The sequence below is a fragment of the Cydia amplana genome, chromosome 21 (genome assembly GCF_948474715.1).
Source record: "Cydia amplana chromosome 21, ilCydAmpl1.1, whole genome shotgun sequence".
Classification (NCBI taxonomy): Eukaryota; Metazoa; Arthropoda; class Insecta; order Lepidoptera; family Tortricidae; genus Cydia; species Cydia amplana.
This window is the reverse complement of record NC_086089.1, coordinates 3,375,419-3,402,522: the sequence shown is the minus strand read 5'-3', so window position 1 is coordinate 3,402,522 and position 27,104 is coordinate 3,375,419. Positions and strand designations below refer to the sequence as shown.

Sequence of the window (27,104 nt, the reverse complement as noted above, 5' to 3'; positions counted from 1 at the left end):
TATCTCTTTCTCGCTCCAAGGTCGCGGTGCGGTGCGATAGTGTATTATCACCCATTGACCGCCACAGTCGGTTCTGGCCGTCATCGAAAAGTCTTGCCACGGACGCCGACGACGGCTACAGCCGACAACTTCGCCAATGTAATAGGGATTTACGCGGGACCCCGTAAAGTTCAATTTCGCTTAAATAATTGCGATCGCTGGCGTCGGGAGCACGTCATATTCCTTCGCCGTCTGGTGGTTAAAAGGTTAATAAAATGCAACACTAGTCATCATTTACTATAAAAGAACAGGTTAGAGGCCTTAATAACGTCTAAATAAGTCACCTTACCATAATTAGCAGATTTGCATTTCAGCAATATATAACTCGGTCAAGCAGATCTTGTCAGTAGAAAAAGGCGGCAAAGTTGAAAAATGTAGGCGCGAAGGGATATCTTCCCATAGAAAATTTGAATTTCGCGCCTTTTTTTACTGACAAGATTTGCTTGACCAGCTATACTTTCTCTTTGATTTCAGTATATTTTGTTACTTGTGGTTTTCATAAAATTTTTGCGTGTATCGGAATGTATTCAAAACATCAACAAAAAACCAACCTCACTTTCATCTGTCATATTAAAATTAATATTATTGTCATAGCTTTGTTATCTTTTTTACACAAGTTTATTATAATGTCGAGTAACTCATTACTATCGTGAATTAATTACAGAATGTGGAAAATCAAATGAATGTTCTCTTAGCAGCCGCAAATACGTGAATCGAAACGTCTACCGTTTTCACCGTTATCACTGATTGCATGACTCACTGGATATGTTGGATACAATAGGTAAGACACAACTGTTTTACTTACCGTTCCAACCATGGCTCCGATAGCCACCTACGTGTTCTTTGATCTCGAAACTACCGGGCTTCCCAGGGAGGAATTTAACAAAACAAAAATAACCGAGTTGTGTTTGGTGGCAGTGAAACGCGAACATATACTTGATACCCTGCCTGGTCACGTGCCCAGGGTACTTCACAAGCTTACGCGATGCCTCAACCCGGGGAAGAGGATCACAGAGGGGAGCTCCGAGCTCACCGGGCTCGATAACTTCCTTCTAGAACACGAGAGCTACTTTGACGGCACAATTTTCGACATGATCAACAAATTTCTTAACACTTTGACCAAACCTGTATGTTTTGTCACTCACAACGGCCATAATTTCGACTTTCCTATATTAAAACGACAGTTGGACATGCTAAATGTGAGATTTTCTGATGATATCTTATGTGCGGATTCACTAGACGCCTTTAGTGATATTTTGGAAGAGAAAAAAGCCGAGATGACAGTTGAAAAGGTTGATGAAGTTGATCTGGCCACTGATAATTGCTTGTCTATGCAGGCTGTGAATGAAACAACGCCAAAACAAGCAAAGCTACCACCGAAACGTCCACATAATCCTGGAAAAGCGAAGCAGAGGCTCCCATTTAGTGAGAAGAGACTTAAAGACAGTTACAAACTATCGGACATTTACGAGAGATTATTAGGCCGTACAGCTGTCGATGCTCACAGAGCAGAGACTGATTGCATGCTGTCGTTGGAGATTGCTGTAGTACTCTCCAAAGAGTTCACATCATGGGTGGACGCTCATCATCGTCAGTTTTCTGAAGTGTCCCCAATGTCGCCTGGAATAAAGATTGGTTCCTAGAACTTAAGCTCTTGTGGTGTGCAAAGTGCAACATTTCAAATATTGCAGATGTGTTCATTTAATTTTAATAAAATGTGTTAGTGCTCATAGTTTGTAGGTTAATTTTAAGATTTTTTGTCAACATATAATTTTTTCAAATTAATTTTATTTGGTAATTGCAAGGTTTTACCAGGACTTGAGAGTAAAGTATGATTTTCACACATTTTGTGTATAAGACTGACATATACAGGTGAAATTATGACTACCTACCATACTTTTATATGCATTCATTTTATGTTACATATTTATAAGGCAGAGGGAATATGTTTCCCATCTGATTTTGAACTTTATTTCAAAGTGACAGGGTTCAATTCTGCTTAATTTCTGACAACCTTATGCCTTATAACCTTAGGTTAACCTGTAAAAATGATTTGGTAAGGTGTATTGGTGTAATTCCAAGTACATACTTCAGAATATTGTACAATTGCGAAAATAATCCATAATGCCTTCAAATTAGAGTCCATTTTGGTTATTTTTAAATAATCTGATGTATTCGGAATTACTAAATGTATTCTTAGCATTACATACTGATTCTATTCCAGGCCATATACATTTTTGTATTACCTAGTATATATTTCATAACAAGTTTTCTCATGTTGTCAATGTTTGTAATTATATTATTATATTTATTTTGAATATTTTTATTGTGTTAATGTATTTCATTGCTAATATAAAGTCATGTCTTAAATACAGATTTTAGTATTTAATTTATATTTAGCTTTAATTTTAGTGGTAAGCTTTTAAAGTAAAGCCTGACCAGAAATATATGATCACGCGCCATGTTGCGGAATTTCACTGGAACTATTTTTTTCATAATATACTGAACTGTCACCCTATACATAAGAATAACAACGCCCTCTCATCAATGATCATATATTACTGGTCAAACTTTATGTAGATATTTTACTTGTAAATTGATCTCTATTCAATATTGTTCACATAGAGCAGAAACATTAAATGTGATTTATAGTCATTCTCAAAATTGTTTTATTTTATTGCAGAAGAGCATACTTAAAAAATAAGTCTCGCAAAAATTTCATTTTTGGTACAAGCTTTTATCCCTGACTGTACTTTTCTTTCCACAGGCGACTAATACTCATCGAGACAATTCTAAAAATCCCAAACACATTTGTTAGTATGCCTTGTTTTATCAGAGTTCCGATGGCCACCTCCTGTCTCCATCATCAGCTCCATGGTACCATAATATTGCATTGTCACTCGACTTACACACGTATGCAAATTTTCAGCTTCATCGGAAACCGCGAAGTGGGTCAAATTTAACTTGTAAGATTTGACCCGTTCAAACATACATACATATGTAGTTAGTTACATACATAGGTCTTAGACCATACATTAAATGCTCTAAGACATAGGTTTAGGTACATACCATGCAAGAAGAATGCAAGTTAAGTAAAAGCTTGTAAAACAGCGCCGCGACAGTATTTCGCCTGCAAGATGTCTATCTTACCCATCCCTCTTAAACCTGTCGTTTCCCACGATATGACGTCACCCATAAGCGTTCTGGCTCAAATATGAGCCGCTGGGAGCTGACAGATTAATACAGTTTGAAAAAGACGGATCGGGATCTATCTCGCGGGCAAGAACTGTCGCGGCACTCTTGTGCTAAGCCGGCATCAACTGCAGAAATCTGTAAAAATCGCCAGTTTAAGTATATAGTTTCAAAGAGCAAATATTAGATATAGACATTGATTTTTTGATGACTAGCGACCCGCTCCGGCTTCGCACGGGTTAACAAATTATACATAAACCTTCCTCTTGAATCACTCTATCTATTTAAAAAACCCGCATCAAAATCCGTTGCGTAGTTTAAAAGATCTAAGCATAGGTACATACATACAGACGGACAGCGGGAAGCGACTTTGTTTTATAGGTACTAGGTATGTAGTGATGAAATATTACAGGTCACAACACAGCCCATATTGCAAATTTCAGCGAAATCGTTAGAGCCGTTTCCGAGATCCCCGAAACATATAAATAAATATACAAGAATTGCTCGTTTAAAGGTATACGATCACATTCCCAACGTTTAAATAGGTATACATTTTTATTTGTGCCCAGGCGGTATCACACCGCGGTTTCCGGGTGCGGCGCCAGGGAGATAATTTTTCCCTGATAGCACATGGTGTGAAAAATAGTTAACAATCTAACCGTGGTCGACAACCGTTATTAAAAAAATCTGGCATGAGATATTCACCACTTAGATGTTGGCAATCATCAACTGTGCGTTTCTCCAGAGACTTCCCACCTGGCACAGCTAAACTGTGGAATGAACTCTCGCCTGCGGTCACAAACTACCAAGAAGGTACTACGTATCCACAAACTACTAAGATGCCTGCGGTTTTTCCGGACAGATATGACCTTTTAGAAAAGAGCGTACTCCCATCTTAGAGGCCGGCAACGCGTTTAGAACCCTTCTGGAGTTGCGGGTGCACATGAGCGACGGAAATCGCTTACCATTAGGCGATTCGTCCGCTCGTTTGCCTCCTATAGGTACTAAATCATAAAAATAAAGCGTTGCTATATTAACTCTTTCCTTAAAACAGCTGGGCTGCTAAGGGCACATGCTCAAATAAATATACAATACATTTGGGAGACCGAGCTTTGCTCGGAAAACATATATAAAACTCAAAAATGCGCGTTTTCCCAGAGCTAGATCTATTTTTCGTTCCGAAAACCCCCATATATCAAATTTCATCGAAATCGTTAGAGCAGTTTCCGAGATACCCGAAATATATGTATAAATATACAAGAATTGCTCGTTTAAAGGTATAAGATAAACAGGGCATGCATAAATAAGTGTGTAACAAAGACCCATCAATTCTGCGTACTAACTAGTCTATAAATACAGTTTTCACCTTGAATTTATTTCCCTGTCTCTACCATCAATATTGTCATGAAATCCAAAAAAAGTAACATGCCACAAAAATATACAATTTAATATAAATTAATCAGTAAAGTTGTAAACCATTTTTAGATTAAAATGATTTGATCAATAAAATAAAATAAATATGAAATAAAATTAAAATTTATTAAAATTGCATCATGTACGGAATCCTTCGGGCGCAAGCCCAACTCGCTCTTGACCGGTTTTTTGGTATAATTATCGTACGCCAGTAATTCGCGGACCAGTCCGCGACCGCATCGACAGTCACTCTACACTCTCGCTGCTGTTCACACGCCTGTGTTCACCAATTTAACCATGGACCCAATCGCAACGTACGTCTTTCTCGACCTCGGAGCGAACGGCCTTCCCGAAGACAATTGTACCCCTCATATAGTTTCCCTAAGCTTACTAGCAGTCACCAGCAAAGATCTCCGTAACATTCAAGAGGATACAAGGCAGGCTAAGATCTCGGAGCCTCCTGTCATACGCCGAAAATACTGCCATAGTAACAACAGAAACGGCCAATTGGATCTAGAGGCTGAGCTTCGTGAATTCATCGACCATTTAAATAAGCCTGTATGTCTGATCACCTACTGCGGGTTCTACTACGATTTTCCGATATTAAAAAAATGGTTTAGTTGTACGGGCACACAGTTTTTTGAAGACATGGCGTGTGCGGACGCTATGGCGGGCTTCTATGACATTCTATGTCCGAAAGGTGAGAAAACCTCAAGAGCCGCAAGGCTTGTGGGTGAATTTCCATGGCCGAATATGTGTGAGCAGAGCTTCGCGCTGGAAGCTGTGTATCACAGAGTGTTAGAAGATACGAGGTACTACGCTTCTGGCGGAGACAAATTCGAAGATGAGGTGGGATTCCGTAATATGGCAGTGGTTCGAATAGCCGTGAAGCTAGCTGAAGACTTTATACCCTGGTTGGAGAAGAATTGTTATAAATTTAGTGAGGTGCCCTTGAAGCCTAGGCCAAAATTTGTGCATAAGCATCGAGAGCCTGTGGAAGTCAAGAAAGAAATAGAATAGGTTTGCAATCAACGCAATGGACGACTTCAAAATAACTTGATTATTAATTTATTTTATTGTCTGAACGATCAAGTGAACTGTAGTGACTGACTGTTGTGCAATCCTAAAATTAAACGTTGTATGAGATGTTTTGGTTTTATTATGAATATTTAGATATTTGTGTTATTAAACACATAAGTTACGTGGCGGTGACATTTCGAGGGGATTCCCCGTCCATAATATAGTAGTCATATCGCACAAAAGAATGATTAAATAAGTAAGTGCTTGTTGCTAGGCCTACATGAATAAAGTATATTTTGACTATATTTTGACTATAAGGTCAGTAGGTACAATTTATAATTGTGTATGGATTTAATTTTTTATATCTTGCCTTTGAAAACCAATCAGGATAAACGCGGAACACTTAAGTAATGTGAAGTCAATGGACCTGCAATCATATTTCTGTGTGTTCTAGTTCCAGATTTAGTATTAAATGAAACAAATTATTTTTTGTTTATGAAGTTAAAACTCTAACAGCGCCAAAAATCCCTCAAAATTGGCTTGCTTACACTTTTTTTTTATCAATATTGCAAATTTGTATCAGCTTTGCGAATGTATCTGATAGCCATAAAAAATAAAACCGGCCAAGTGCGAGTCGGACTCGCGCACGGAGGGTTCCGCACCATCAACAACAAATAGAGCAAAAAAATCGTGTTTGTTGTATGGGAGCCCCCCTTAAATATTTATTTTATTTTATTTTTAGTATTTGTTGTTATAGCGGCAACAGAGATCGGCATTTTATTCTGTTTTTAGTATTTGTTGTTATAGCGGCAACAGAAATACATCATTTGTGAAAATTTCAACTGTCTAGCTATCGCGGTTACAACCCTAAAAACGGGACCCCATTACTAAGACTTCGCTGTCCGTCCGTCCGTCTGTCACCAGGCTGTATCTCACGAACCGTGATAGCTAGACAGTTGAAATTTTCACAGATGATGTATTTCTGTTGCCGCTATAACAACAAATACTAAAAACAGAATAAAATAAAGATTTAAGTGGGGCTCCCATACAACAAACGTGATGTTTGACCGAAGTTAAGCAACGTCGGGCGGGGTCAGTACATGGATGGGTGACCGTTTTTTTGCTTGTTTTGCTCTATTTTTTGTTGATGGTGCGGAACCCTCCGTGCGCGAGTCTGACTCGCACTTTGCCGGTTTTTTTTACCCTTTGGGTACGGCGGAACCCTAATAAGCACTACGAAATATATGGCCTATATCCATAGACTTCAAGTCTTTGCTTCAAGCTTTTCTAGGGTGTCTAAACAAATGACAGCTGGAGCCACCTATAACTTGATTGACCTAAGAGGCAGCGATTGCTTTTAAGCAATACAGCGTTTTTAAAAGCTATCGCAGCTTGCACACAGCTGTGTTTCTACAGACAATAAATTAGTTCTTTTAAATATCTGCAAAAACAGGCGGTTAATACCTAAACTACATACGAGGGGCGTTCAATAAAAAGTGAGAGTGAGTATGTTATATACAACTTTTATTAAATATTATTTTATTTTTCGACATAGTCACCTTTTAGCATAATACACTTAGTATATCTTTTTTCTAAACTTAAAATTCCATTTCTAAAAAAGGTTTCATCTTGAGTACTTAAAAAATCTTGTACTGCAGCGACTACCGCGACGTCGTCTTAAAATTTCTTGCCTCTCAGGTATTCCTTCAATCTCGGAAATAGGTAGAAATCACTAGGGGTGAGGCCTGGTGAATACGGAGGATGCTTAAGGATATCGAACCCAGCATCACGTATTGCAGCCATTGCAACGGCGGACTTGTGTGCCGGTGCATTGTCCTGATGGAACAACACAATTTTCGAGAGTTTACCTCGCCGTTTTTCACGGATCTCATTGCGCAATGTTGCTATTTGTTTGGCATATAAAGTGCCCGTAATAGTGGCTCCATGCTCGAGATACACAATCATTACGACCCCTTTACCATCCCAAAAAACAGAGCCCATGACCTTACCGGCAGATGGGTCCACCTTGAATTTCTTCGGAGTTGGAGATGATGGCCTTTTCCATGTCATAGACTGCAGTTTCGTTTCAGGGTCGTAATGATGGAGACGTGTTTCCTCCATTGTTATAAATCGCGCCAAAAAAAGTTCCCGGTCTTGCTGTATCAGGTCCAAACCTTCTTGACAAATCTCGACTCTAGTTTGTTTTTGCGTGTCGTAAGCATTCTGGGTACCCAACGCGCTGATACCTTTTTCATACCCAAGCGTTCATGTAAAATATTATGCACGCTCCCCGTTGAAATCTTTACATTTTCAGCAATAAAACGAACCGTGACAAGACGATCCGCCAATACTAAGTTTTCGACTTTTTTCACAATTTCTTCAGTTACTGCTGTAGTAGGGCGTCCGGAGCGGGGGTCATCCATGGTCGATGTTCTTCCACGTCTAAATTCGGCGCACCAACGTGCGACTGTCGAATACGGAGGAGCATTAGACCTTAAAGTGTCCCGTAAATCTAAATTGACTTGGTCCGTACAAAAATTTTTCAAACACAAGTATTTGATAACGGCGCGTAGTTCAATTTTCTCCATTTTCGCTAACGTACTCAATAGCATCGCATGGAAATCGCCGTATTTTTTTTAAAACAAAAAACAGCTAGTTTTTTTTTTTCATGGTAATCAGCTAGGTAGATTAGCTTTACCGGCCAGTATTTACTTTCTTAATATTTAAAGAGTTTGCATCTCATTCTCATTATATATTGAACGCCCCTCGTAGCTATATTGTCTGTAATGGCACAGTCGATTAAATCATTCATTTGATTGAGGCAATATTTATGCCTACAACAGCAAAAATTTAATGAACTTTGAATAATAAATTAGATTGTTTTTTCGTGGGACGACATAATTTAATTGTTCTCACGAGGTATCTAGTGACGTCATTTCGTATAGTGAGTGATATTGAACCGTGTATATGAAATAGTGGTTGCCTGCCTGCGGTGAGCGATAATGCTGATAAGCATTTATTTGTCATTATTTGCTATCGGACTATGCTACCATCATCCGATGTCCAGACCCCCCCCCCCCCCCAATTTGAAATGACGTAATTTATGAATAGCCCCAACAGGAGGTGGCCAACTCTGTGATTAAATAACGCAACCCAATTTGGTTTGGGTTTGTCAGAATTGTCTCGATGTGAGTATTATTATGTACAGTCACCTGCAATAATATGTTACACGACGAAGGAAGCAAAAATATCTGACACGATCTTATTTCTAGAGCCATAAAAGCGTGTCACATATTTTTACGGCCTTCGAAGAGTAACATATTATTGCAGGTGACTGAACAAATACATATTCTCGTGCCGCCCACCATACAAAATTATAGCCAAGGAAGTTTGAATCTTGTATTTTCAATTAGCTTGAATTTCATTTGTTCGAAAATTTTAGGAGACAAATGAAATGCTACCTACTTTGTTTTTAATTAAGGTTGACATTCCATCGAAACTGAGTGTACATCCTAATGTACATTGGGCGACACGAGGATAGAGTATAGCGATAAAAGCTTGTATTTTCGGTGAAGTCTACAAGGCCTGTTCTTATATATTATTTCACGGTTAAGTATGTTACGCTCTGAGATTACCCACATTCTAGCAAAGGGCGTCGCCACTAGCTGCTGGGCTAGCTTGGGAAAAGATGCTCTCGTATGCTATTTCCGCCAACAAACTGTTATACAGTTTGGCGGAGGTTGTACCTATGTAAAAATATGCTGTTCTCAAAATAAATGTTTTCTTTTTGTTCAGCAGTTCTTCTTTCCCACGCATTTTGCGTTGCTTGTATGTTAGGTACCTACTACTTCATCAGTCGGATATAAAGTATTTCGATACAGGTTTACTGGTGCTAACGGGGCTGCTGTGGGGGTGCACCAACCCCTTCATCAAGCGCGGCACCAAGGGTCTGCGCGACGTGCGAGCGGGCTCGTGGCCGGCGCAGGCCTGGGCTGAAGTCTGCTTTCTGCTCGGGAACTGGAGGGTATGCTATGTTTACTAGTCTGTGTATAGACAGAATGTTGGATAAATTGATCTGTAAACAGATTAGCGTGAGTTTATCACGGATCATTTCCACATTGATAGAATGTGCACTGCCCTGTTGCGGTGATGACAAGGTGACTCTCGATCTTGTTATTGGTGATAATGCTGCATATACTAGTCGATGGTTGATATTAACACATTCATTGCCACCCACCCAAACAAGACATCCGCTCCAGGCCACAAAAAAATTGTCATATAAAGCTAGTACCAAGATCCCGACTATCGGGTTGTCCGGCCTGGGAACGAAATCATAAAATAAGTAAGTAACTAAAGTAAATACACTTTATTGCATGACAAAGAAAAATACAATAACAGATTTACAGTGTAAATAAAGGTAGCAACAGGCGGTATTATCGCTGTAAGCGATCTTTTTCAGACAACCTTGGGGTAGCAGGATATAAAGAATAGAATTTTTTTTAAACAGGTAGTGCACGAAAAAATACCTACCCGATAGTCGGGTTTTCGGCACTGATAACACATTCAGTGCCGAAAACCCGCCTTATATAGCCTTTACGCGTGTTTAGTCCATTGCAAATTAAGTCTGGCAACATTCAGATCTATTTTAACTTTGATTCTCCTGCTAGTTTACTTATTACTGATTCATCTCACAGGAAATCTCAGCAGTTTTTTTAATAAGCACCTTTTTTCCAGTACGTGTTGCCGTGGCTGGTGAACCAACTGGGCTCACTGGCGTACCTGTTCGCCGTACGCCGCGCGCCGCTGTCGCTGGCCGTGCCGGCCGCCAACGGGCTGGCGTTCGCCGCCACCGCCGCCACCGGAGCCGCCGCCGGCGACCGCCCGCTAGACAGAGGTACCCACTAGAGACATGTGTCCCATAGCTGGGTCCAGTTGTGCTAAATTGGGATAGGTACCCACTAGAGACACATGTGTCCCAATGTCCCATCCCATAGCTAGGACCAGGTGGGCTAAACTGGGATAGGTACCCACTAAAGACATTGTGTCCCAATGTCCCATCCCATAGCTAGGACCAGGTGGGCTAAACTGGGATAGGTACCCACTAGAGACATGTGTCCCAATGTCCCATCCCATAGCTAGGACCAGGTGGGCTAAACTGGGATAGGTACCCACTAGAGACATTGTGTCCCAATGTCCCATCCCATAGCTAGGACCAGGTGGGCTACACTGGGATAGGTACCCACTAGAGACATGTGTCCCAATGTCCCATCCCATAGCTAGGACCAGGTGGGCTAAACTGGGCTATCCCACCTACCTATGTACCCACTAGAGACATGTGTCCCAATGTCCCATCCCATAGCTAGGACCAGGTGGGCTAAACTGGGCTATCCCACCTACCTATGTACCCACTAGAGACATGTGTCCCAATGTCCCATCCCATAGCTAGGACCAGGTGGGCTAAACTGGGATAGGTACCCACTAGAGACATTATGTGTCCCAATGTCCCATCCCATAGCTAGGACCAGGTGGGCTAAACTGGGATAGGTACCCACTAGAGACATGTGTACCAATGTCCCATCCCATAGCTAGGACCAGGTGGGTTAAACTGGGATAGGTACTCACTAGAGACATATATGTGTCCCAATGTCCCATCCCATAGCTAGGACCAGGTGGGCTAAACTGGGATAGGTACCTACTAGAGACATTATGTGTCCCAATGTCCCATCATCCCATAGCTAGGACCAGGTGGGTTAAACGGATAGGTACCCACTAGAGACATATGTGTCCCAATGTCCCATCCCATAGCTAGGACCAGGTGGGCTAAACTGGGGTAGTAGATACTTTTGGCGCGTTATTTTGTGTATTATTGCGCTACTGTTAACACTGACTGTATTAAGCCCATCACAGACAGAGCTATAATATATCGGCAGATACCAACAGATGCCGACAGATATCTGCGAGTACCTATCGCTAAGCACCACATACCAAAATATATATTACAGCTTCGTGTGTGAGCTCTGTCAAATAGTACGTAAAATATATCGGCAGATGCCGTACCTGTACCGTACGTAAATGGCACCTATTGAGTTTGCCGGCACTCCCGGAGTGCAACCCGTTGTTTTTTTACAATAGCCAACTAACTTTCAAAACACCTTTGGGTTAGCCAAGGCTCATTAGGATTAGTCAGGATCACCAATTTCATAATGTTTTCCTTCACCGAGAAGAGGTGGTTAATATTAAACATAATTAATACAAAACAGAATGTCCTAATTAGTTAAATAATGAGTTTATTTTTCCTCTAGGTACCTAAAGGTTGTCTGGAAATAACTCTTTAGCGATAAAGCCGCCTGTTGTTTACCTCTGTTCATGTAATTATGTGTGTTTCCTTTTCCTTAAAGGAAACACACATAATTAATGCTCTTTGATTATTTAATGCTCTTCCGAATAGTCTCAAAAACTTGTCCTTAAGGGAACTGAAAAGAAAACTCTCAATATACTCCGTTAACGAATTCCTGAAGAGAGATGAAATTGCCCGTAGCTATTAAGGACCTATGTTAAATGTTAATGAATGTATTGTATTATGGTTTCGTAAAGATAGTTTAGTTGTACTAGAATAAGTGTTAATAGTTGCATGTCTCTACTGACAAAGCATGTGGAACTTAATACATCTGTATACCTTTGTACTGACCGTGTTTTAAGCAAATAAATTTCTGATTTCTGATTTCTGATTTCCTGTACACGTATTTTGTGCAATAAAGAGGATTTGTATCGTATTGTATTGGATCTTTCGTCGAATGCTCCAATTAAATTCGTATTCAGCTCTGTTTTGTCTTTGAATATAGAATGAAGATTTATTATATTTGCTTCCAGGTTCGATTCTCGGAATAGCGCTAATCGTGGCGGGCACGGCGCTATGTTGCTGTGACCAGGTGGACTAGCCTCGGCTGTTAACAGGTTTTGTCACGTGATCAATATGTTATAAGACATAGGACTTTTTATGTTATGTATGTAAGATTGAAAATTTTATTTTTAATTTATCTAACGTAGTTTATAACGAGGTTGTTAGTGTATGTAAGAAGGTACCTATATTAGAGGGGTGCAAAATATTGTGACACAATTTTGACAGTTGCAGTGCTGTCATAGAGTTATGCGCCCTACGCCCTATGCGCTATCAAATATATCGACTTGATATTTTTAGGCACTTTGACCGCTCCGATATAATTGATGGCCACTGCAGTAACTAAGTCTTCAATCGCTTACGTTCCATTTGACAATACAATTAGTTACCATAAAACTCACAGCGCCATCTACTTCAGCTGTCAAATTTGCGCCTACTACATTTTGCACGACTTTACGCGTTTGAGTATCCTTTTGTCTGTGGAGGAATTAAAAACAAAATCATCTTTTCCATATAGTATAATTATTTCTCATTTAATTACTACATCTATTTATTGCGTCTAAATGTTTCAATAAATATTGCACGTCCATACGTATCTTATTTAATTATTTAAATACAGATAAACAGGCACTGGAAATAATATATTTCGCAAAATATAAAAAAATATACTTAAACACTATTAGTTGCTTCGGGAGATATAGATTTTATTTTTTAAAAATTAATTCATAATGTTATGATAAGAGTACGCAAATCCCGAACGCAACTTTAACCTCAATGTATTTAAGTAATACACCGAAATACAAATATACTTTTACTCTTTGGAGTTTTCTTTATTATACATATAGCTTTTTACATACAAGATTGAACTCACAGCTTAAACGCTTAACTATTTACAGATCACTAAATTCTAAATTACCAATTCATAAAATCCTAAAGAAAAAAATTGAGTTGGTGAAAGTTATTGATCAACATGTTTAGCAAAATCTTAACAAGAATGATTATTTGGTAATTTACACGCTGGTCTATGCGAATGTTAAAGCTGTGAAGAATAACAGCTATTGGACTTACATATCTATTATTATATTAATTTCCATTTGATTTGTAGGTACATAAATTAGGAAACACGGCAACAAAAATAAGAAGCACTGAGCCGACTGCTGATACTAATATACAATGGTGATGGTGGTTGTGTACCTACGGCCCTCTTGCACCATTCCACTAACCTGGGGTTCGCCGGTTAAACATGGAGTTACCATGGTTACCAGTACAATTTGACACTAAGTTAACGGCTTAACCGCTTAACCCCGGGTTAGTGGGATGGTGCAAGTGGGCCTAAGGGAGATACAGTTCTTTGGTTTCATGTTTTTTTCGGACCGCCCTTTTAGGACGTAGAGTAGCACAATGGAGGTCATAGATTAGGTACCTATATAAAGTATGCATCGTAAGTATAGTAGGGTAATGGCAGCGTTGTCAGACTAAAGTCAGCAGTAGTTCCTAATCGCATCGACAGCCTGCGCGAGCTTCGTAAGCGCTGCGCGCGCGGCGGCCTCCTCGCGCGCTAACTGCCGCCGCTCGGCTAAGAGTGCGCGCGCACGCTCGGCCTCGGCGGCCGCTGCGCGCGTCGTCTGCGCGCACTCTACCCGTAGGCGTGTGTTGCGGCGGTGAAGCGTTGAGATTTCTTTCTTGCGAGCTGGAATGGAAAGAAGCGAGATTTTGAATATGGGAATATTAACCATCACTTTTTTTAGGGTTTCGCACCATAAAGGTAACCATGATATGTATTTGAAGACCACTTGACAAACAATGTACCGTTATTCAAACATTAAGTAAGTACGTTATAGAGGTTAGGTGTAGATATATTATATCACCCAGTTTCCGGACTTAACTCTTAATTTCGAGCGAACTAATTATAGTGTCACAAGAATATTACCAGCTTCAAACTCCTTATAATTCTTAATGAGAGTTTCAACGCCAGGCCAAGCGGGTTCCTCGGCCTGACAGGCGGCCTCGCGCCGCTCGCTCTCCAAGCCAACACCCGCGGCCGAGCTCAGCGGTTCATCCATAGAAGTCGCCGGACTCGACGTCCCAGCTGCCGACTCTTGCACACTCTTCAGCGATATTATCTTAGATATATTAGGTATATTAATCTTAGGATAATTTAAGTACGGCTGTTCAACTTTTATAGGTTTTTGGATGTTCTCACTGTCGAAGCCAGGGTTTAGGTCTCGCTTTCGAGCGTCCACGCCGCTGTATAGCTTCACGCTTCTGTCGGCCATTTTGGAAAGCCTGTCTAGCTCGGAGAAGTTCTTTTCTGCTAACGCGTGGATGTCGCCTTCTCCGCCATCACAAGAGGAGTCTAATCGCTTTTTGATGAGATTGTTGTTCTCGTTGACGCATTTCTTGATCTCAGTTAAGAGCTGAAGCTGCCCGTCCGGGTCCAGGTCTATTTCGTTATGGGGGCGGGGCTTCTTTGCGGTGTCTTCTTGGATTGTTCCGTTTCTGCGTTTTCTTTCTTGCAATATAACTTGCCACGCCTTTTCATACCCTGGAAACAAGAAATATAGAACGTTCGAGTTGCTAAAAATATATAGCATAAAGGGATAAATTCGCCTTTGTACTAATGACGAATGTTATTTTTTCTGTTTTGTTCTGATTTTTGTACAATAAAGTGTTTTACTACTACTACTACTACTATTTTAGAAATTTTGAGTTGATCGGAATTGGAAAATGGGTATGATGTCACATAGTTTCTCTGACCTATCATCTGACGGTCTGACGGCTGAGCTAATGGCTTATGGTATTCAGCATCCACGTGCAGAACTACAATTAAGACGGAAGACAGTTTATAATTTCATAAGCATCCTCGCATCAATGTGTCTAACGTGGTTCAACTGGCTGGAATAAAAGCTACAATTATTTTAAAGTCCTCACCATCTTTATACTTCGGAGGCACTTGTTTCAGCTGCAGCTGCGTGAGGAACACCTGTTTCTGCGCGGGGTGTTGTTCCTCCGGGCCCCGGGGCGGCGCTGCCACGTCCGCATCCAGTGCTGGAGGCTCCAAAGGCTCCTCTTTACACAGCCGGTCCAGGCGGCCCGCCGTGATGTAGGCTGAAGCTACCGCGTCTCTACTCAAGCTCCGCTCTTCCCGATCTAGTTGCTTTTCTGGAAACCAAATAGAAGGGTCTTATAGGTTTTGACATTTTTCTAATAACATATACCTACCTAATGCAGCGCCATTAGCCTTATTGCTTTTTGTCTTATCTCTATTTCAAGTATGGGACGAACGCTTTATCTTAAATAAATAAACTTAATATAAGTTTAAAGTGATCTTGATCTTTTTACCTTTAAAAGCATCTTGAGTCGCCAGTCGAAAATTGGCCAAAAATTCAATCTTTTCAGTCTCAACTTCGTTTGGTTTGCTAAACTCATCAATTATGGCATTATATTCTTTAAGTTCGTTTTCTCCGTAATCGCTGTCACTGTCACTGCTGTCTTCTTCTATCCTAATTTTGGTATTTGCAAATTCCTTGTAAATTTCTCCTTTCATTTTATCAGGAGTTATGATATTTCTAAGACTGTCTGCTTTCTCTGGGATCTTTTTGATTTCAGGCTTCGGTGTTTCTTTGGTCTCACGGTTGGATAGGTATTTGAGTCGGCGTATGCGTCTTCTCTTCTCGTACATGTCTAAAGAGCTAACTTCTTCCACTTTTGTAATTTTGGGTCTAATATTTGTGATTACTATTTTTGGTTGTAATTTAGAATCCATCTGGTATGGACATGCAATAAATAACTTATCTGACTTGCTTGTGTCGAGCGGCTTAGGAAATTCTTTCTTATTTTGTGTGACAAATTTAGGATATTCCCTGTTCATGAATGGTTGGTTTATTTTGTTATCAGGGTCCACAATCATTGGCACTTGATATACTATTTGCGGATTCATTATAACTTTTTGATTGGATGTTTGAAAAACTATATCTGTTTTATTCGTTTTATTTGCTAACGTTTGTAAAACATTGTTACTTGATTTAAGTACATGGATTTCTTTGCTAGTTGTCACATTTTGAGTTTTCAGGCTTTTGATATTATTTGTTTCAGTACTGGCATTATTAGCATCATTTGTTTTATTCTCATTGGCTGTGGTTTTGTTTGGTTTGGCATCTGCTGTTTGACCGATTTTATTATTTTTAATCATCATTAAATTGGCAGGAAATTGTACGTTACTTAAGTATAAAAAATTTGGCTGTAACACAACATTCTTCGTTTCTTGCGTCTGTTTGTCTTTGTTCTTTTTCAAGTCTTGTTCTTGAAGTGTTCCCGACTTCTCCTTCACGACTATCTTATTTCCATATATCTGGTTCTCTGTGATCAAATTCTCGAAATCGTTCTCGTCGCAGTTCTCTTGGTGCAACCTCTTTAGGGCCACTACCTTCGACGAGGTTCCGTTCTCGTTCATGTGTTCTTCTTTACTTTTCTTTATTTGGCCAGACAGTCGTGAAGGAGCTTGCAGGTTTTTTGACTCGAAGTTACTTCTTTGTAGTAAAACCTGCGGGTTTTGTTGCTGGATCGTCAGTAGCATTTTGGGATTGGATGTGTTTTTGTTTTGAATAAATAGAATTTGGTTTTTCTGCTCTCCGTACGGGATGTCAGGTGGTTTATTTGTATAATTTAGCTTATTAGCTTCGGTAGTGACTGGGTTATAGATAGTTTTTGTTGCAGTCACTGGCACTTGTGGTGTAAATGTTGGGAGCTCTTTTCCTTCAGTCGGTGAGCCTGGTTTCGCCTCTGGTTTCCAAAACTGATTATCTGTTTTGTTTATTGTCTCTGCCGCGTTTAACAGGGCACTGATATTATTGCTACAAGTCGTGACTGCCGTGTGCGGTGTACTGCTGGTAGGCTTTGTTACTTCTGGTTTTACCTCAGGTTCGTTCTGTGCATTCTTTATTACTATATTACTCTGTATTTCAAGTCTATCTTTTGGATTTTGAAAAGCTGGATTGAATGGTGTTTGAATTTTTTTACTAATAGCATTTTGGTATATCGCGTCTGGGGGATTGCTAACGCATTTCATGTCAATTTTACTGATAGGTATGCTAGTTTTTAGACTGAATCTTTCTGGAGTCTTCTTTTTTGGATCCTTGGTGTTCGCGTGCGAAGGAATGGTTACCGTTGCACCAGATCCCTGCGATAGGGAAGTAATGCTCATTTTAGATTCAGCTGATTGAGGTTTGGGATCAGAGATGGAAGCAGCCGGTATAATTTCAGGTGTGAAATGTTCTTCAAAATCTTGTTCCTTGGGAGTGGCAACTTTTGCTGGTTCATCCGGTTTTGCTTCGCTCTTTTCCTCAACAGGTTCTTTAGTCGTTGGTGGAAAGGAAAAGTCGGTCGGGGCTTGAGGCGCGTGCTGGTTTGGCGGCATGATACCCTGGTAGGAGACGGGTTGGAAAGCAGAATAACCCGGGATGGAATACAGGTACCCTCCGTAGCTAGGGTACCCCGGCTCCACTTGTTTGTTCGTGGTTACGCTCGGACTAGGGTTCGGAATTGATGATGGGGATATTTTTGGCGAATGAGAGATAGGCTTCGATGGAAGGAAGGGTTTTTCTAAAAAAATGTCGTCTTTTTTGAAGGGTTCTGTTGGTTTAGGAGGTGGCTCAGGGGGTATGTGCGCGGGGTCGGGCGGGGGCGTCACGACGGGGTGGCTCGGTCTACCTGTGGAAAAAAATATGTCTTGTATACAAAAATTGTTATGCTATCATTATAATTGCTATTGCACTGTTCATTATGATTATTATGAAATATGTATATGTCGCTTTCAATCAGAGAAGGGTTCTTATGCTTTATAAGGATTATTCTCTATGGAAAGCCACATATTGTAGTAGGCGATTGAAGTTGTAAATACCCATTCAAACGACTTAGTTTAAGTTCAACTGAAAACATGCATACGGGAGAGGGATGGCGTACTACAGACACTACAAAGCATCTATCTAAAAAAGTAGCTAAGTATATTAATTTTGTATAAACCATAATGCTTAGAAATAAAGATAAAGTTAAAGAAGTCTCGCCAGAGAGTGCGAATCTCGGGGGAGACTCTATCAAGTATCAACTGAGCTACCGGTAGCTATTTAGTCTCGCCTGAGACTGAATAGCTACGGTAGCTATTTTTAGTCTCGCCTGAGACCGAGTTTTTCCACTTTTCCTTACTAAGCATAGAAATAGCATAGTACCTACCAAAGATGTATTGGTTGCATAAAATGTGTAAAATCTCAGATAATTCGTGCTTCGAATTTGACAACTCATTTAGATCATAGAGAAAAAAAAACATATAGTGCTCACTCCATACATCAGTTTTAGTACCAAAAAGACTATTAGCATCTAGCATCGAGTAGCGGAACTATCAGTACTGCTACTTGACAATAGATGTAGCAGTACTGATAGTTCCGCTACTCGATGCTAGATGTAGACACTGAAATTAATAGTCTGAACTGATGTATGGAGTGAGCACTCTATGTATTTTTTCTCTATGTTTAGATGGTGCTGTAGGGCTCCGTACTCTCCAATTCAGACAATTCAGTGACCACAAAACATGGCGCAGTACAGCGCCATCTATTTGTTCAGCTGTCAAAGTAGGGTGCACGCTTTTTATGGGACTGCTTTTGAGTGGCCACGCACATATAACAATTAGGTATGTCGTGTAAATATACCTAAATGGTAAATCGTCAGCGCCATTTTATATTTATTTTTTTAGATTTATCTCCACCGTTATGAAAGGTGTGTTCACTTCTTCAGTACGGGATTATTTTGGGGACAAAAACTATTCTATACTCCTCCCCACAACTCAAACTATCTCCATACCAAATTTCATCTAAAACGTATCTGCGGTTATTTATTTCCCATACAAACTTCCACTGGGGAGGGTGGAAGTTTGTAATTTAAGGATGATTTTTGGGGATGATTTCTGGGATACAAACTACCCTATGTCCTGGCTCGGGCCTCAGATTATCTCTATACCCAATTTGCACTAAATCGGTTCAGCGATTTCAGCGTGAAGAGGTAACAGAACAGACAGACATATAGCCGACATACTTTCCATAATATTAGTATGGATTTTAAGTTCCTACCTATATTTGTAGCAATATTTAACCTTTTGGACGCCAATGAACGATATATCCGCACCGTAGGTTCAACGCCAAAGAGCGATTAATCGGTCACAGACCACAGAGCAACATCGACCTACGTGCATATACATAAAGTTCAACTTCAGTTTTGACACTTCAATGATGTGGGTCCGAGTGACAGCTTTTGTGTTTGATACGGCGGCGTGGAAAAGGTTAAACTTGCATTTTGTTTAGTTTTGGTAACGCTAAATTGGTTGTTCAATACTTACGCTTTGGAATGTCCAATTTAGCTAGAAACCTAAATGGCTCAACAATCACGGAGCGTGACTATACATTTTGGTTACCTGCCTAGGCTGCCTACTGTCTGTCATTCATCGTTGCTTCTATTCTATTTTGCTAATTTCCCCAAAGGAGAGATCCCATACAGGGATAATTTCGCCTTTGTAGTACCTATTTTTAATAACTCTGTAAGTCTGTAACTGCAAACTACTGTAACATACCCGTGTTTATTTATGTACATACCTACATAGGAACATTAAGATTCTATTTTCTTTTCTGACTGGCCATATAATATCAAAATTAACTTTAACAACAATAAACCACTGGATATTTGGTACATTTGTAATACTTTCCTCTTTCCTAAAGCTTTCCGCTTTTCCTAGATGGCGCTGCAGCACTGTGGTCATCATCATCCCCGTATTTTTTTAGGTACCTATGCCTATGGTGGTCGCGCTTTTGTCGCCCGTCACCGTGACCGCCTCGTTTAAATTATAGGTACCTATAAATCCTATAATTGCAGTGCGATTGCAACACGTGTTATGTTAGCATTACCATCATACCCTTTGGATTGGATACAGGACTCCCTCAAGGGTGGCCACAATAACTTGATTTTGCAGCTACCTGACTGCCTTTTCAAATACGTTGCTTATTTAGCGGGATACTTACAAGTTTCATTTCTGCTACCTCAACGCCCATAGATGGCGTAACTGATAAATATTGCCCGACATTCTGTTCAGTCTAATTTAATTTGGTTGTTAATACTAACGGTATGAAATGTCCGTGACTGTACACATCACTTTTTTAAGTCGAAAACTAGTATGTTCTTTCCACTCAGGATCAGAAAAATGGTGCAAATTTAAATAAAATTGCCGAATGGCGTTTTAGATATACTTAACAAGGTAACGCTTTTAGTTTGTAGGTACCGCGCCATCCAGTGATTTCTTTAAGGTTAGGTAAGTCATTTTTAGATTCTCTTAGATGCGTACTAGTAACCCAAGTAGGTACGAATTTGTCGACTTTTTTTACTTATCCTTGTCTTTGATGTTCACGAAGTCCCGCAATCTTCTTTTCGGTCTGCTGATTGGCAGCCACGCATCCACGCGGTCTATATATAGGAGTTTTTAGATTTATCTGTGAGCTTCACATTGAACTATGTTTATTTCAGCTGTCAAACGATTTTCTTAGACTATCAGGCGTATTCGGATTTCATGAATTAGATCTGGATCAGTTACGGATCTGATCCAGATCTAATTATTGAAATCCGAATACGCCTGTTTGCATCTCTAAAATAGTGCAACCAATAACTGCTACAAGGGTGTAGCATAGCACATGCCCCTACGACGGTTACGAAGCCTGTAGCGGTGCTATATCAGCATCACGAATATCGTCAGAAGCGTTTTTAGGGTTCCGTACCCAAAGGGTAAAAACGGGACCCTATTACTAAGACTCCGCTGTCCATCCGTCCGTCCGTCCGTCTGTCACCAGGCTGTATCTTACGAACCGTGATAGCTAGACAGTTGAAATTTTCACAGATGTACAGTATTTCTGTTGCCGCTATAACAACAAATACTAATAATAAAAACAGAATAAAATAAAGATTTAAGTGGGGCTCCCATACAATAAACGTGATTTTTGACCGAAGTTAAGCAACGTCGGGCGGGGTCAGTACTTGGATGGGTGACCGTTTTTTTCGCTTGTTTTGCTCTATTTTGTTGATGGTGCGGAACCCTCCGTGCGCGAGTCCGACTCGCACTTGGCCGGTTTTTAGATGTTACGGTCATGGCCATGGCCACAGCACTTTTGACACTGACAGATCTGTATCGTACCGCTGTGAATGTTATAAGCATTGGTCGAATCGGGCTGCTAGTATATCATGGCTTAGTGACGCATGACGTAGAATGTTAGCGTAGTACTGTCCTGTGATATTTACACCTTTTTCTTTATAATCGATTAGTAATACTCCTTCACAATCCCAAAATATCGTGGCCATGACCTTGCCAGCTGAAGGGATGACCTTGAACTTCTTGGGATGAGCTGAACCCTTAATGTGCCACTGCATGGACTCTTGTTTACTCTCTGGGTCATAATGATGAACCCAGGTTTCATCTCCAGTAACTATTCTTTGCAGCATCTCATCAGGATTTTCACCGCACAGGTCAATAAAATCGGAACAACAAGCTACACACATGTCTTTTTGAAGCCGAGTCAGCATTCGCGGAACCCATCTTGCACTTACTTTTGACATATTAAGATGGTCATGTATAATATCATGTACGGTACCAATAGAGAGATTGGTTACTTGTGCTATAGATTTTACCTTCACTCGACCATCTTCCAATATAAGTTTTTCCACTTTATCAATATTTTCTTGTGAAGTAGCTACTACAGGCCGGCCAGGTCTAGGGTCATCTTCAATACTCTCCCTTCCGCGTTTAAACTCGCTTGACCACTTTTGAATGGTAGATAAAGAAGGAGCAGACTCACGGTAAACACAATCCATTTCCTCTTTTATGGTTTTTTGATTTTTACCCTGTTTTGTCAAGAATTTTATCACGCATCGATGTTCTAATTTAGTTAACATTGTCAATTTGCACATGATGTTCATGTTTGTTCAGCAATTGCAGAAAAACAAAAGACCATCTCGGTTCGAATTATACTTTTTTTTAATGTCAATGAATAAACCTTAGCGGCCAGTAACGAAAGAAATTTTAGAAGAGGTCGTAAGATATCAATACCGAGAATATTTTGAACGCCCCTCGTATGTATATAGTTGTAAACGGTAACTGCAAAATTGTTCTACTATAGTTCCAGTAATACATTGCACTAGGCATTGCATTGCATTGTAATACATTGTTCCAGTAATAGTTGCAGTAGTATATTGCACTAGGGACTTCTCGTAGGTAGGGTAATTCGCCAGTAACTGGCCACCGGCCATTAACTGGCCACCCTAAACTATAAAATGATTTCTATTCACCTATAAACAGAATTCATTTTAGTATAAGGTGGCTTGTTATTGAATGCTGGCCAGTTATGAAACCTTATACTAAAATGAATTATATTTAAAGGTGAATAGAATTCATTTTTTACTAACAAGTGGCCAGTTACCCTACCATCCTTTTTATACTACACGGCCTTAGAAACATTACCTACCCACTGTTGAAGTATTTAACTTCATGTTTGGATACTTATTCTTTTTCCTCATTTTAAAATCCTCGATACCAAGCATTGCCTCATAGAGATATTCAACTACCAAGAATATCTTGAGATTTCTAACGAAATTAACCAAACCTAGACATGCAGTCTCTTACATAGAAGAAGGTATTTATCATCACAAATCTAAGCACAAAATATAAACAGAGTTTTCAAGAAAATCTGATTATTTTATCTTTATAAAGTTACAAATACTCATTTACACAACTCTAAAACTTTATTTCTATGAGCCTCCTCTCAAAATAAGTGTCATATCACTCATATGTAACCCCATCCCTAAAACTTCTTGAAAATCATGTAGACGCAACACCAAAGAAAAATCCACCAACAAACCCAACGGAATAACAGCTGTTCCTCCTGACGAAGGCGACGACCGCATCCGCTATATCTTGACTCTGCTGAACTCCTTCCTTGACCCGCTCCCAGTTCACATGAATATACCCCCACTCACACGCAAAATGGAGAAGCAATACCCCCCCACCCAGACCGAAAGCTGCTATCTTCCCTACTTTCATAAAAGCACCCCCTGTCATCCACCCACATAATGTCCCGAGAGCTAAATTCCGGCTAGAACGATTCTTAGAAATCTTCTCTAGAGTAATGTCGAAGTAGGATTTGTCCTTAGGTTCTTCATAGTTGATAAGTTTGGACACGTCTCGTAAGTCCGGGATCGGTCTGGACATGGGGCATCGTCTACCAAGGAGTTTTAAGTACAGAATTGCTCTTATTTGTTTAGGGGGCACAGAAATTGGTTAAAAATGCCGTTGTATAGCTTTGTTTTGATTGGTTTTGACAAATGTCACTTGGAGAAAGAGTATATGGAAAGAGTAGAGGATTCACTTAGGTTTGGTGTTGATAAGAGGTTTTATAGATTTTGTTAAACTAACTTTTTACTGGACAACCAATATTCAATAAGTGAATTTTTTGACATAACTGTATAATTTATAATCGCGTTCCTATTTTTGACATTGTTTTCGTTTAATTATTGTTATTATTTGACGATCCTTCTCAGGTGATTTTTTATTTTTCATATTATGAATTTATTTGGATTAAGCATCTTTCTATTATTTAAATGTATTTCTGACGATCACAATATAGATTCTTATAAATTGACATTAATGTCATTTGTACTGTAATCATATATTGTGAAATAAATAAATCTAATCTAATCTAATCTATAGTTTGTCAAAGGACTGTCTCATTTCAAACATAGACAGCGAGAATCATACTATCTTTGTCTTACACTAGTAGTAGCACCCAAAAGAAAAGGATGAGTATAGTTTTTTTTTGTTCTTATTTACTGACAAATTGGTTTGACCCACTATAAAAAGTTAGCGTGGTCAGACTCTTTATTGACCGAGTGTGAATGACCGAAGGTCTCTGTTTCAGCTCCACATACTAAAAGTGATGAAATTCGAAAATATGCTTACTATAGATTAGACATATATTTTTTAAATATTTCCTTATAAAATTACGCTGCGTGCTCGTAGCGCCATGACAGTTTAACGAGGAAACTGGCGGGGTCACGGGGCAAATGTTTATTGCATATTTAGATAGATGGCATTAGTGTTGCTCAGATACGATGGGGGATCATTTTACCTCGAGGGATCGTATTTCGTATTAGTTTGTGCGGGAGGAGAAGAGTCGTGGAATGTATTGGGCCCCATACATTCCACGACTCTTTTCTTTCCGAACAGACTCTATAGCTACATTAGCTACACATTTCCCCTACATCTACTCGATACTCGAAGATCATCTCTACGTTCGATAAATATCGTCGATCTGGACACCGACAATAAACATTGGGCGTGTTAACCATGTAGCGTAACCCGTTAGGGGTCAGCCACGACATTGAGCGACTGGCGACGGCGGCAGCGGCAATCATAGGTGCGAACGAAAGGTCCGATCGCTGTCTCGCTCCAACCTATGGTTATCGCTGCCGCCGTCGCAAGTCGCTCAATGTCGTGGGCGAGCCGTTAGACATTTCTCATTCGGACGCGTTTGCACCAGGGGCCCGTTTCTCAAAAGCTTGTAACTTGTAATACAAGTGGAAGTCCCTTTCTAACAAAATCTGTCAAAAGTGACATCCGCTTGTATTACAAGTTACAAGCTTTTCAGAAACGGGCCCCTAGCCGACAGCGCCATATTCAGAGTACAGCAGCAGAAGTTGCTTAGCGGGCGAGATGTTCAAAATGATCTTGACGCGACTTTATTGTTAAGAGAATAAGAGCGTGCCAAGGTAGTTTTGAACACCTCGCCCGCTGGGTTATTCCCACTAGTTACCACCAAGTTGTTACCAGTGGTAACTACTGGGAATTTTTTTCCCACCTTTTACCACTGGTAACTACTGGGAAAAATTATTCCCAGTAGTTACCACCAAAATTTTGTTAGAGTTAAATACTAATCCCATCAAAAACATTACATGTAAAAAGGTGCAAGTCTCGCAACGCTTTTACTACAAAAAAGTTTTGAGATGTAATGTGAAACGTGTGAAACCAAGTCGGTTATTTTAATCAGTGCCAGTGTGGGAGTATTAAAACCGTATCAATAAGATATCTTTAATTTGTAATACGTATAATGACTTTGGCCATCGCACGGCTGCATAATCACAAAAGGATCATCGTCACCTATTAAAAATAATTCTAATTGAACATAACGCTAGCGCTAATTGCAGTTTGAGCATTACACATATTTACGAGTACGGTACGAGTAAAGCATTATGTGCGATTGCCAAGTCATTATATGTATTACAAATTAAAGATTGATACGGTTTTAATACTCCCTGGCACTGATTAAAATAACCGACTTGGTTTCACATTACATCTCAAAACTTTTTTGTAGTAAAAGCGTTGCGAGACTTGCACCTTTTTACATGTAATGTTTTTGATGGGATCTCATCTCTTTTTGTAGGCAGTCCTTCTTTTCGGGTATCCATATCCATACTATGTATACACATATCATAACTAAATATAATCTTCATTCATACTCACATCGTACATCGTAGTGTACCTTTACATTACCTACTATTTGTAGGAACTGCAACAGTAACTTTGTAATATCATATATTTATATGGGATTACAACCTTACTTATGCAGTTCTTAGATCTTTAAAACGTGACTGATATTGCAATATTTTTAGGTTTTCCCTTTATGTGGCCATTAAACCCTAACTCTGTACCAAATTTCAGCTCTCTGAGTTTATGGGAAGTACTAGTTCTATTCTGATGATCATGAGTGAGTGAGTGTCATAAATGCGAAAATTTGCTTTCGCTTAACTTTGGAACTAAATGACCTACAGACTTGAAATTTTGGATTTTAAGTATGTGATTATAGCTTACTGGATGACGAAAATTTCTGCGTTCTGGTCTTATCCAAAAGGTTCTCAAATAGGGGCCTGAAAATGCGGCGAAATGGTTCCAGTAAAGGATGGTACGGCAGTGTTTGCTTCGCGCTCGACTTGGCGGGGGCACTGCCGTGCCCCCAGATAAAAACAGTATAAATAGTATAGTATAAAATATTGTGTGATTTTGAATTACCTAATAAAATCACTTGAGAAATAATCTGAATGGATTATTACATTTATCCTTACATATACATACTTACATATACATATTTATTTATATTTATATATTTTTATATACATGTTTTTGTACTAGTACCGGTTAAACTGTTTCAATAGTTTTGGTCACTTTTAAGGCAGTTTACTAAAACACTAATCGACTTATAATGATGTATTAAATCACTCTATATTTATACTATACTATTTACTGTTTTTGTTAGTATTTAACTCTAACAAAATTTTGGTGGTAACTACTGGGAAAAAATATTCCCAGTAGTTACCACCCACTCAGTTTAGTGGTAACTACTGGGAATTTTTATTCCCAGTAGTTACCAGTGGTAAAAGGTGGGAAAAAAATTCCCAGTAGTTACCACTGGTA

General features: G+C 39.6%; 4 protein-coding genes across 4 annotated transcripts in view; 3 read left to right on the top strand and 1 right to left on the bottom strand.

Annotated features, from left to right (window-relative positions):
- Positions 1-599: 599 nt before the first annotated feature.
- On the top strand, positions 600-12,660 carry LOC134657927 (transmembrane protein 234 homolog). The gene is made up of 4 exons (XM_063513511.1): positions 600-820; positions 9,546-9,688; positions 10,399-10,558; positions 12,535-12,660. Exons 1-4 carry the CDS (start codon positions 805-807, stop codon positions 12,600-12,602), a joined length of 387 nt encoding a protein of 128 aa, XP_063369581.1. The 5' UTR covers positions 600-804; the 3' UTR covers positions 12,603-12,660.
- On the top strand, positions 827-1,734 carry LOC134657928 (three-prime repair exonuclease 1-like). Its single transcript, XM_063513512.1, has one exon. It carries the CDS (start codon positions 855-857, stop codon positions 1,680-1,682), a length of 828 nt encoding a protein of 275 aa, XP_063369582.1. The 5' UTR covers positions 827-854; the 3' UTR covers positions 1,683-1,734.
- On the top strand, positions 4,909-5,790 carry LOC134657932 (uncharacterized). Its single transcript, XM_063513516.1, has one exon. It carries the CDS (start codon positions 4,942-4,944, stop codon positions 5,662-5,664), a length of 723 nt encoding a protein of 240 aa, XP_063369586.1. The 5' UTR covers positions 4,909-4,941; the 3' UTR covers positions 5,665-5,790.
- A 1,352-nt stretch (positions 12,661-14,012) lies between the features above and the next one.
- LOC134658163 (uncharacterized) overlaps positions 14,013-27,104 on the bottom strand; it is a 194,064-nt gene continuing 180,972 nt past the window's right edge. Inside the window, exons 24-27 of the mRNA XM_063513772.1 lie at positions 15,905-18,271; positions 15,494-15,724; positions 14,493-15,107; positions 14,013-14,252 (exon numbers count right to left, since the gene is read on the bottom strand). Coding sequence (XP_063369842.1) covers positions 14,044-14,252; positions 14,493-15,107; positions 15,494-15,724; positions 15,905-18,271 — 3,422 coding nt within the window. The 3' untranslated portion in view covers positions 14,013-14,043. The remainder of the gene's footprint in view (positions 14,253-14,492; positions 15,108-15,493; positions 15,725-15,904; positions 18,272-27,104) is intronic.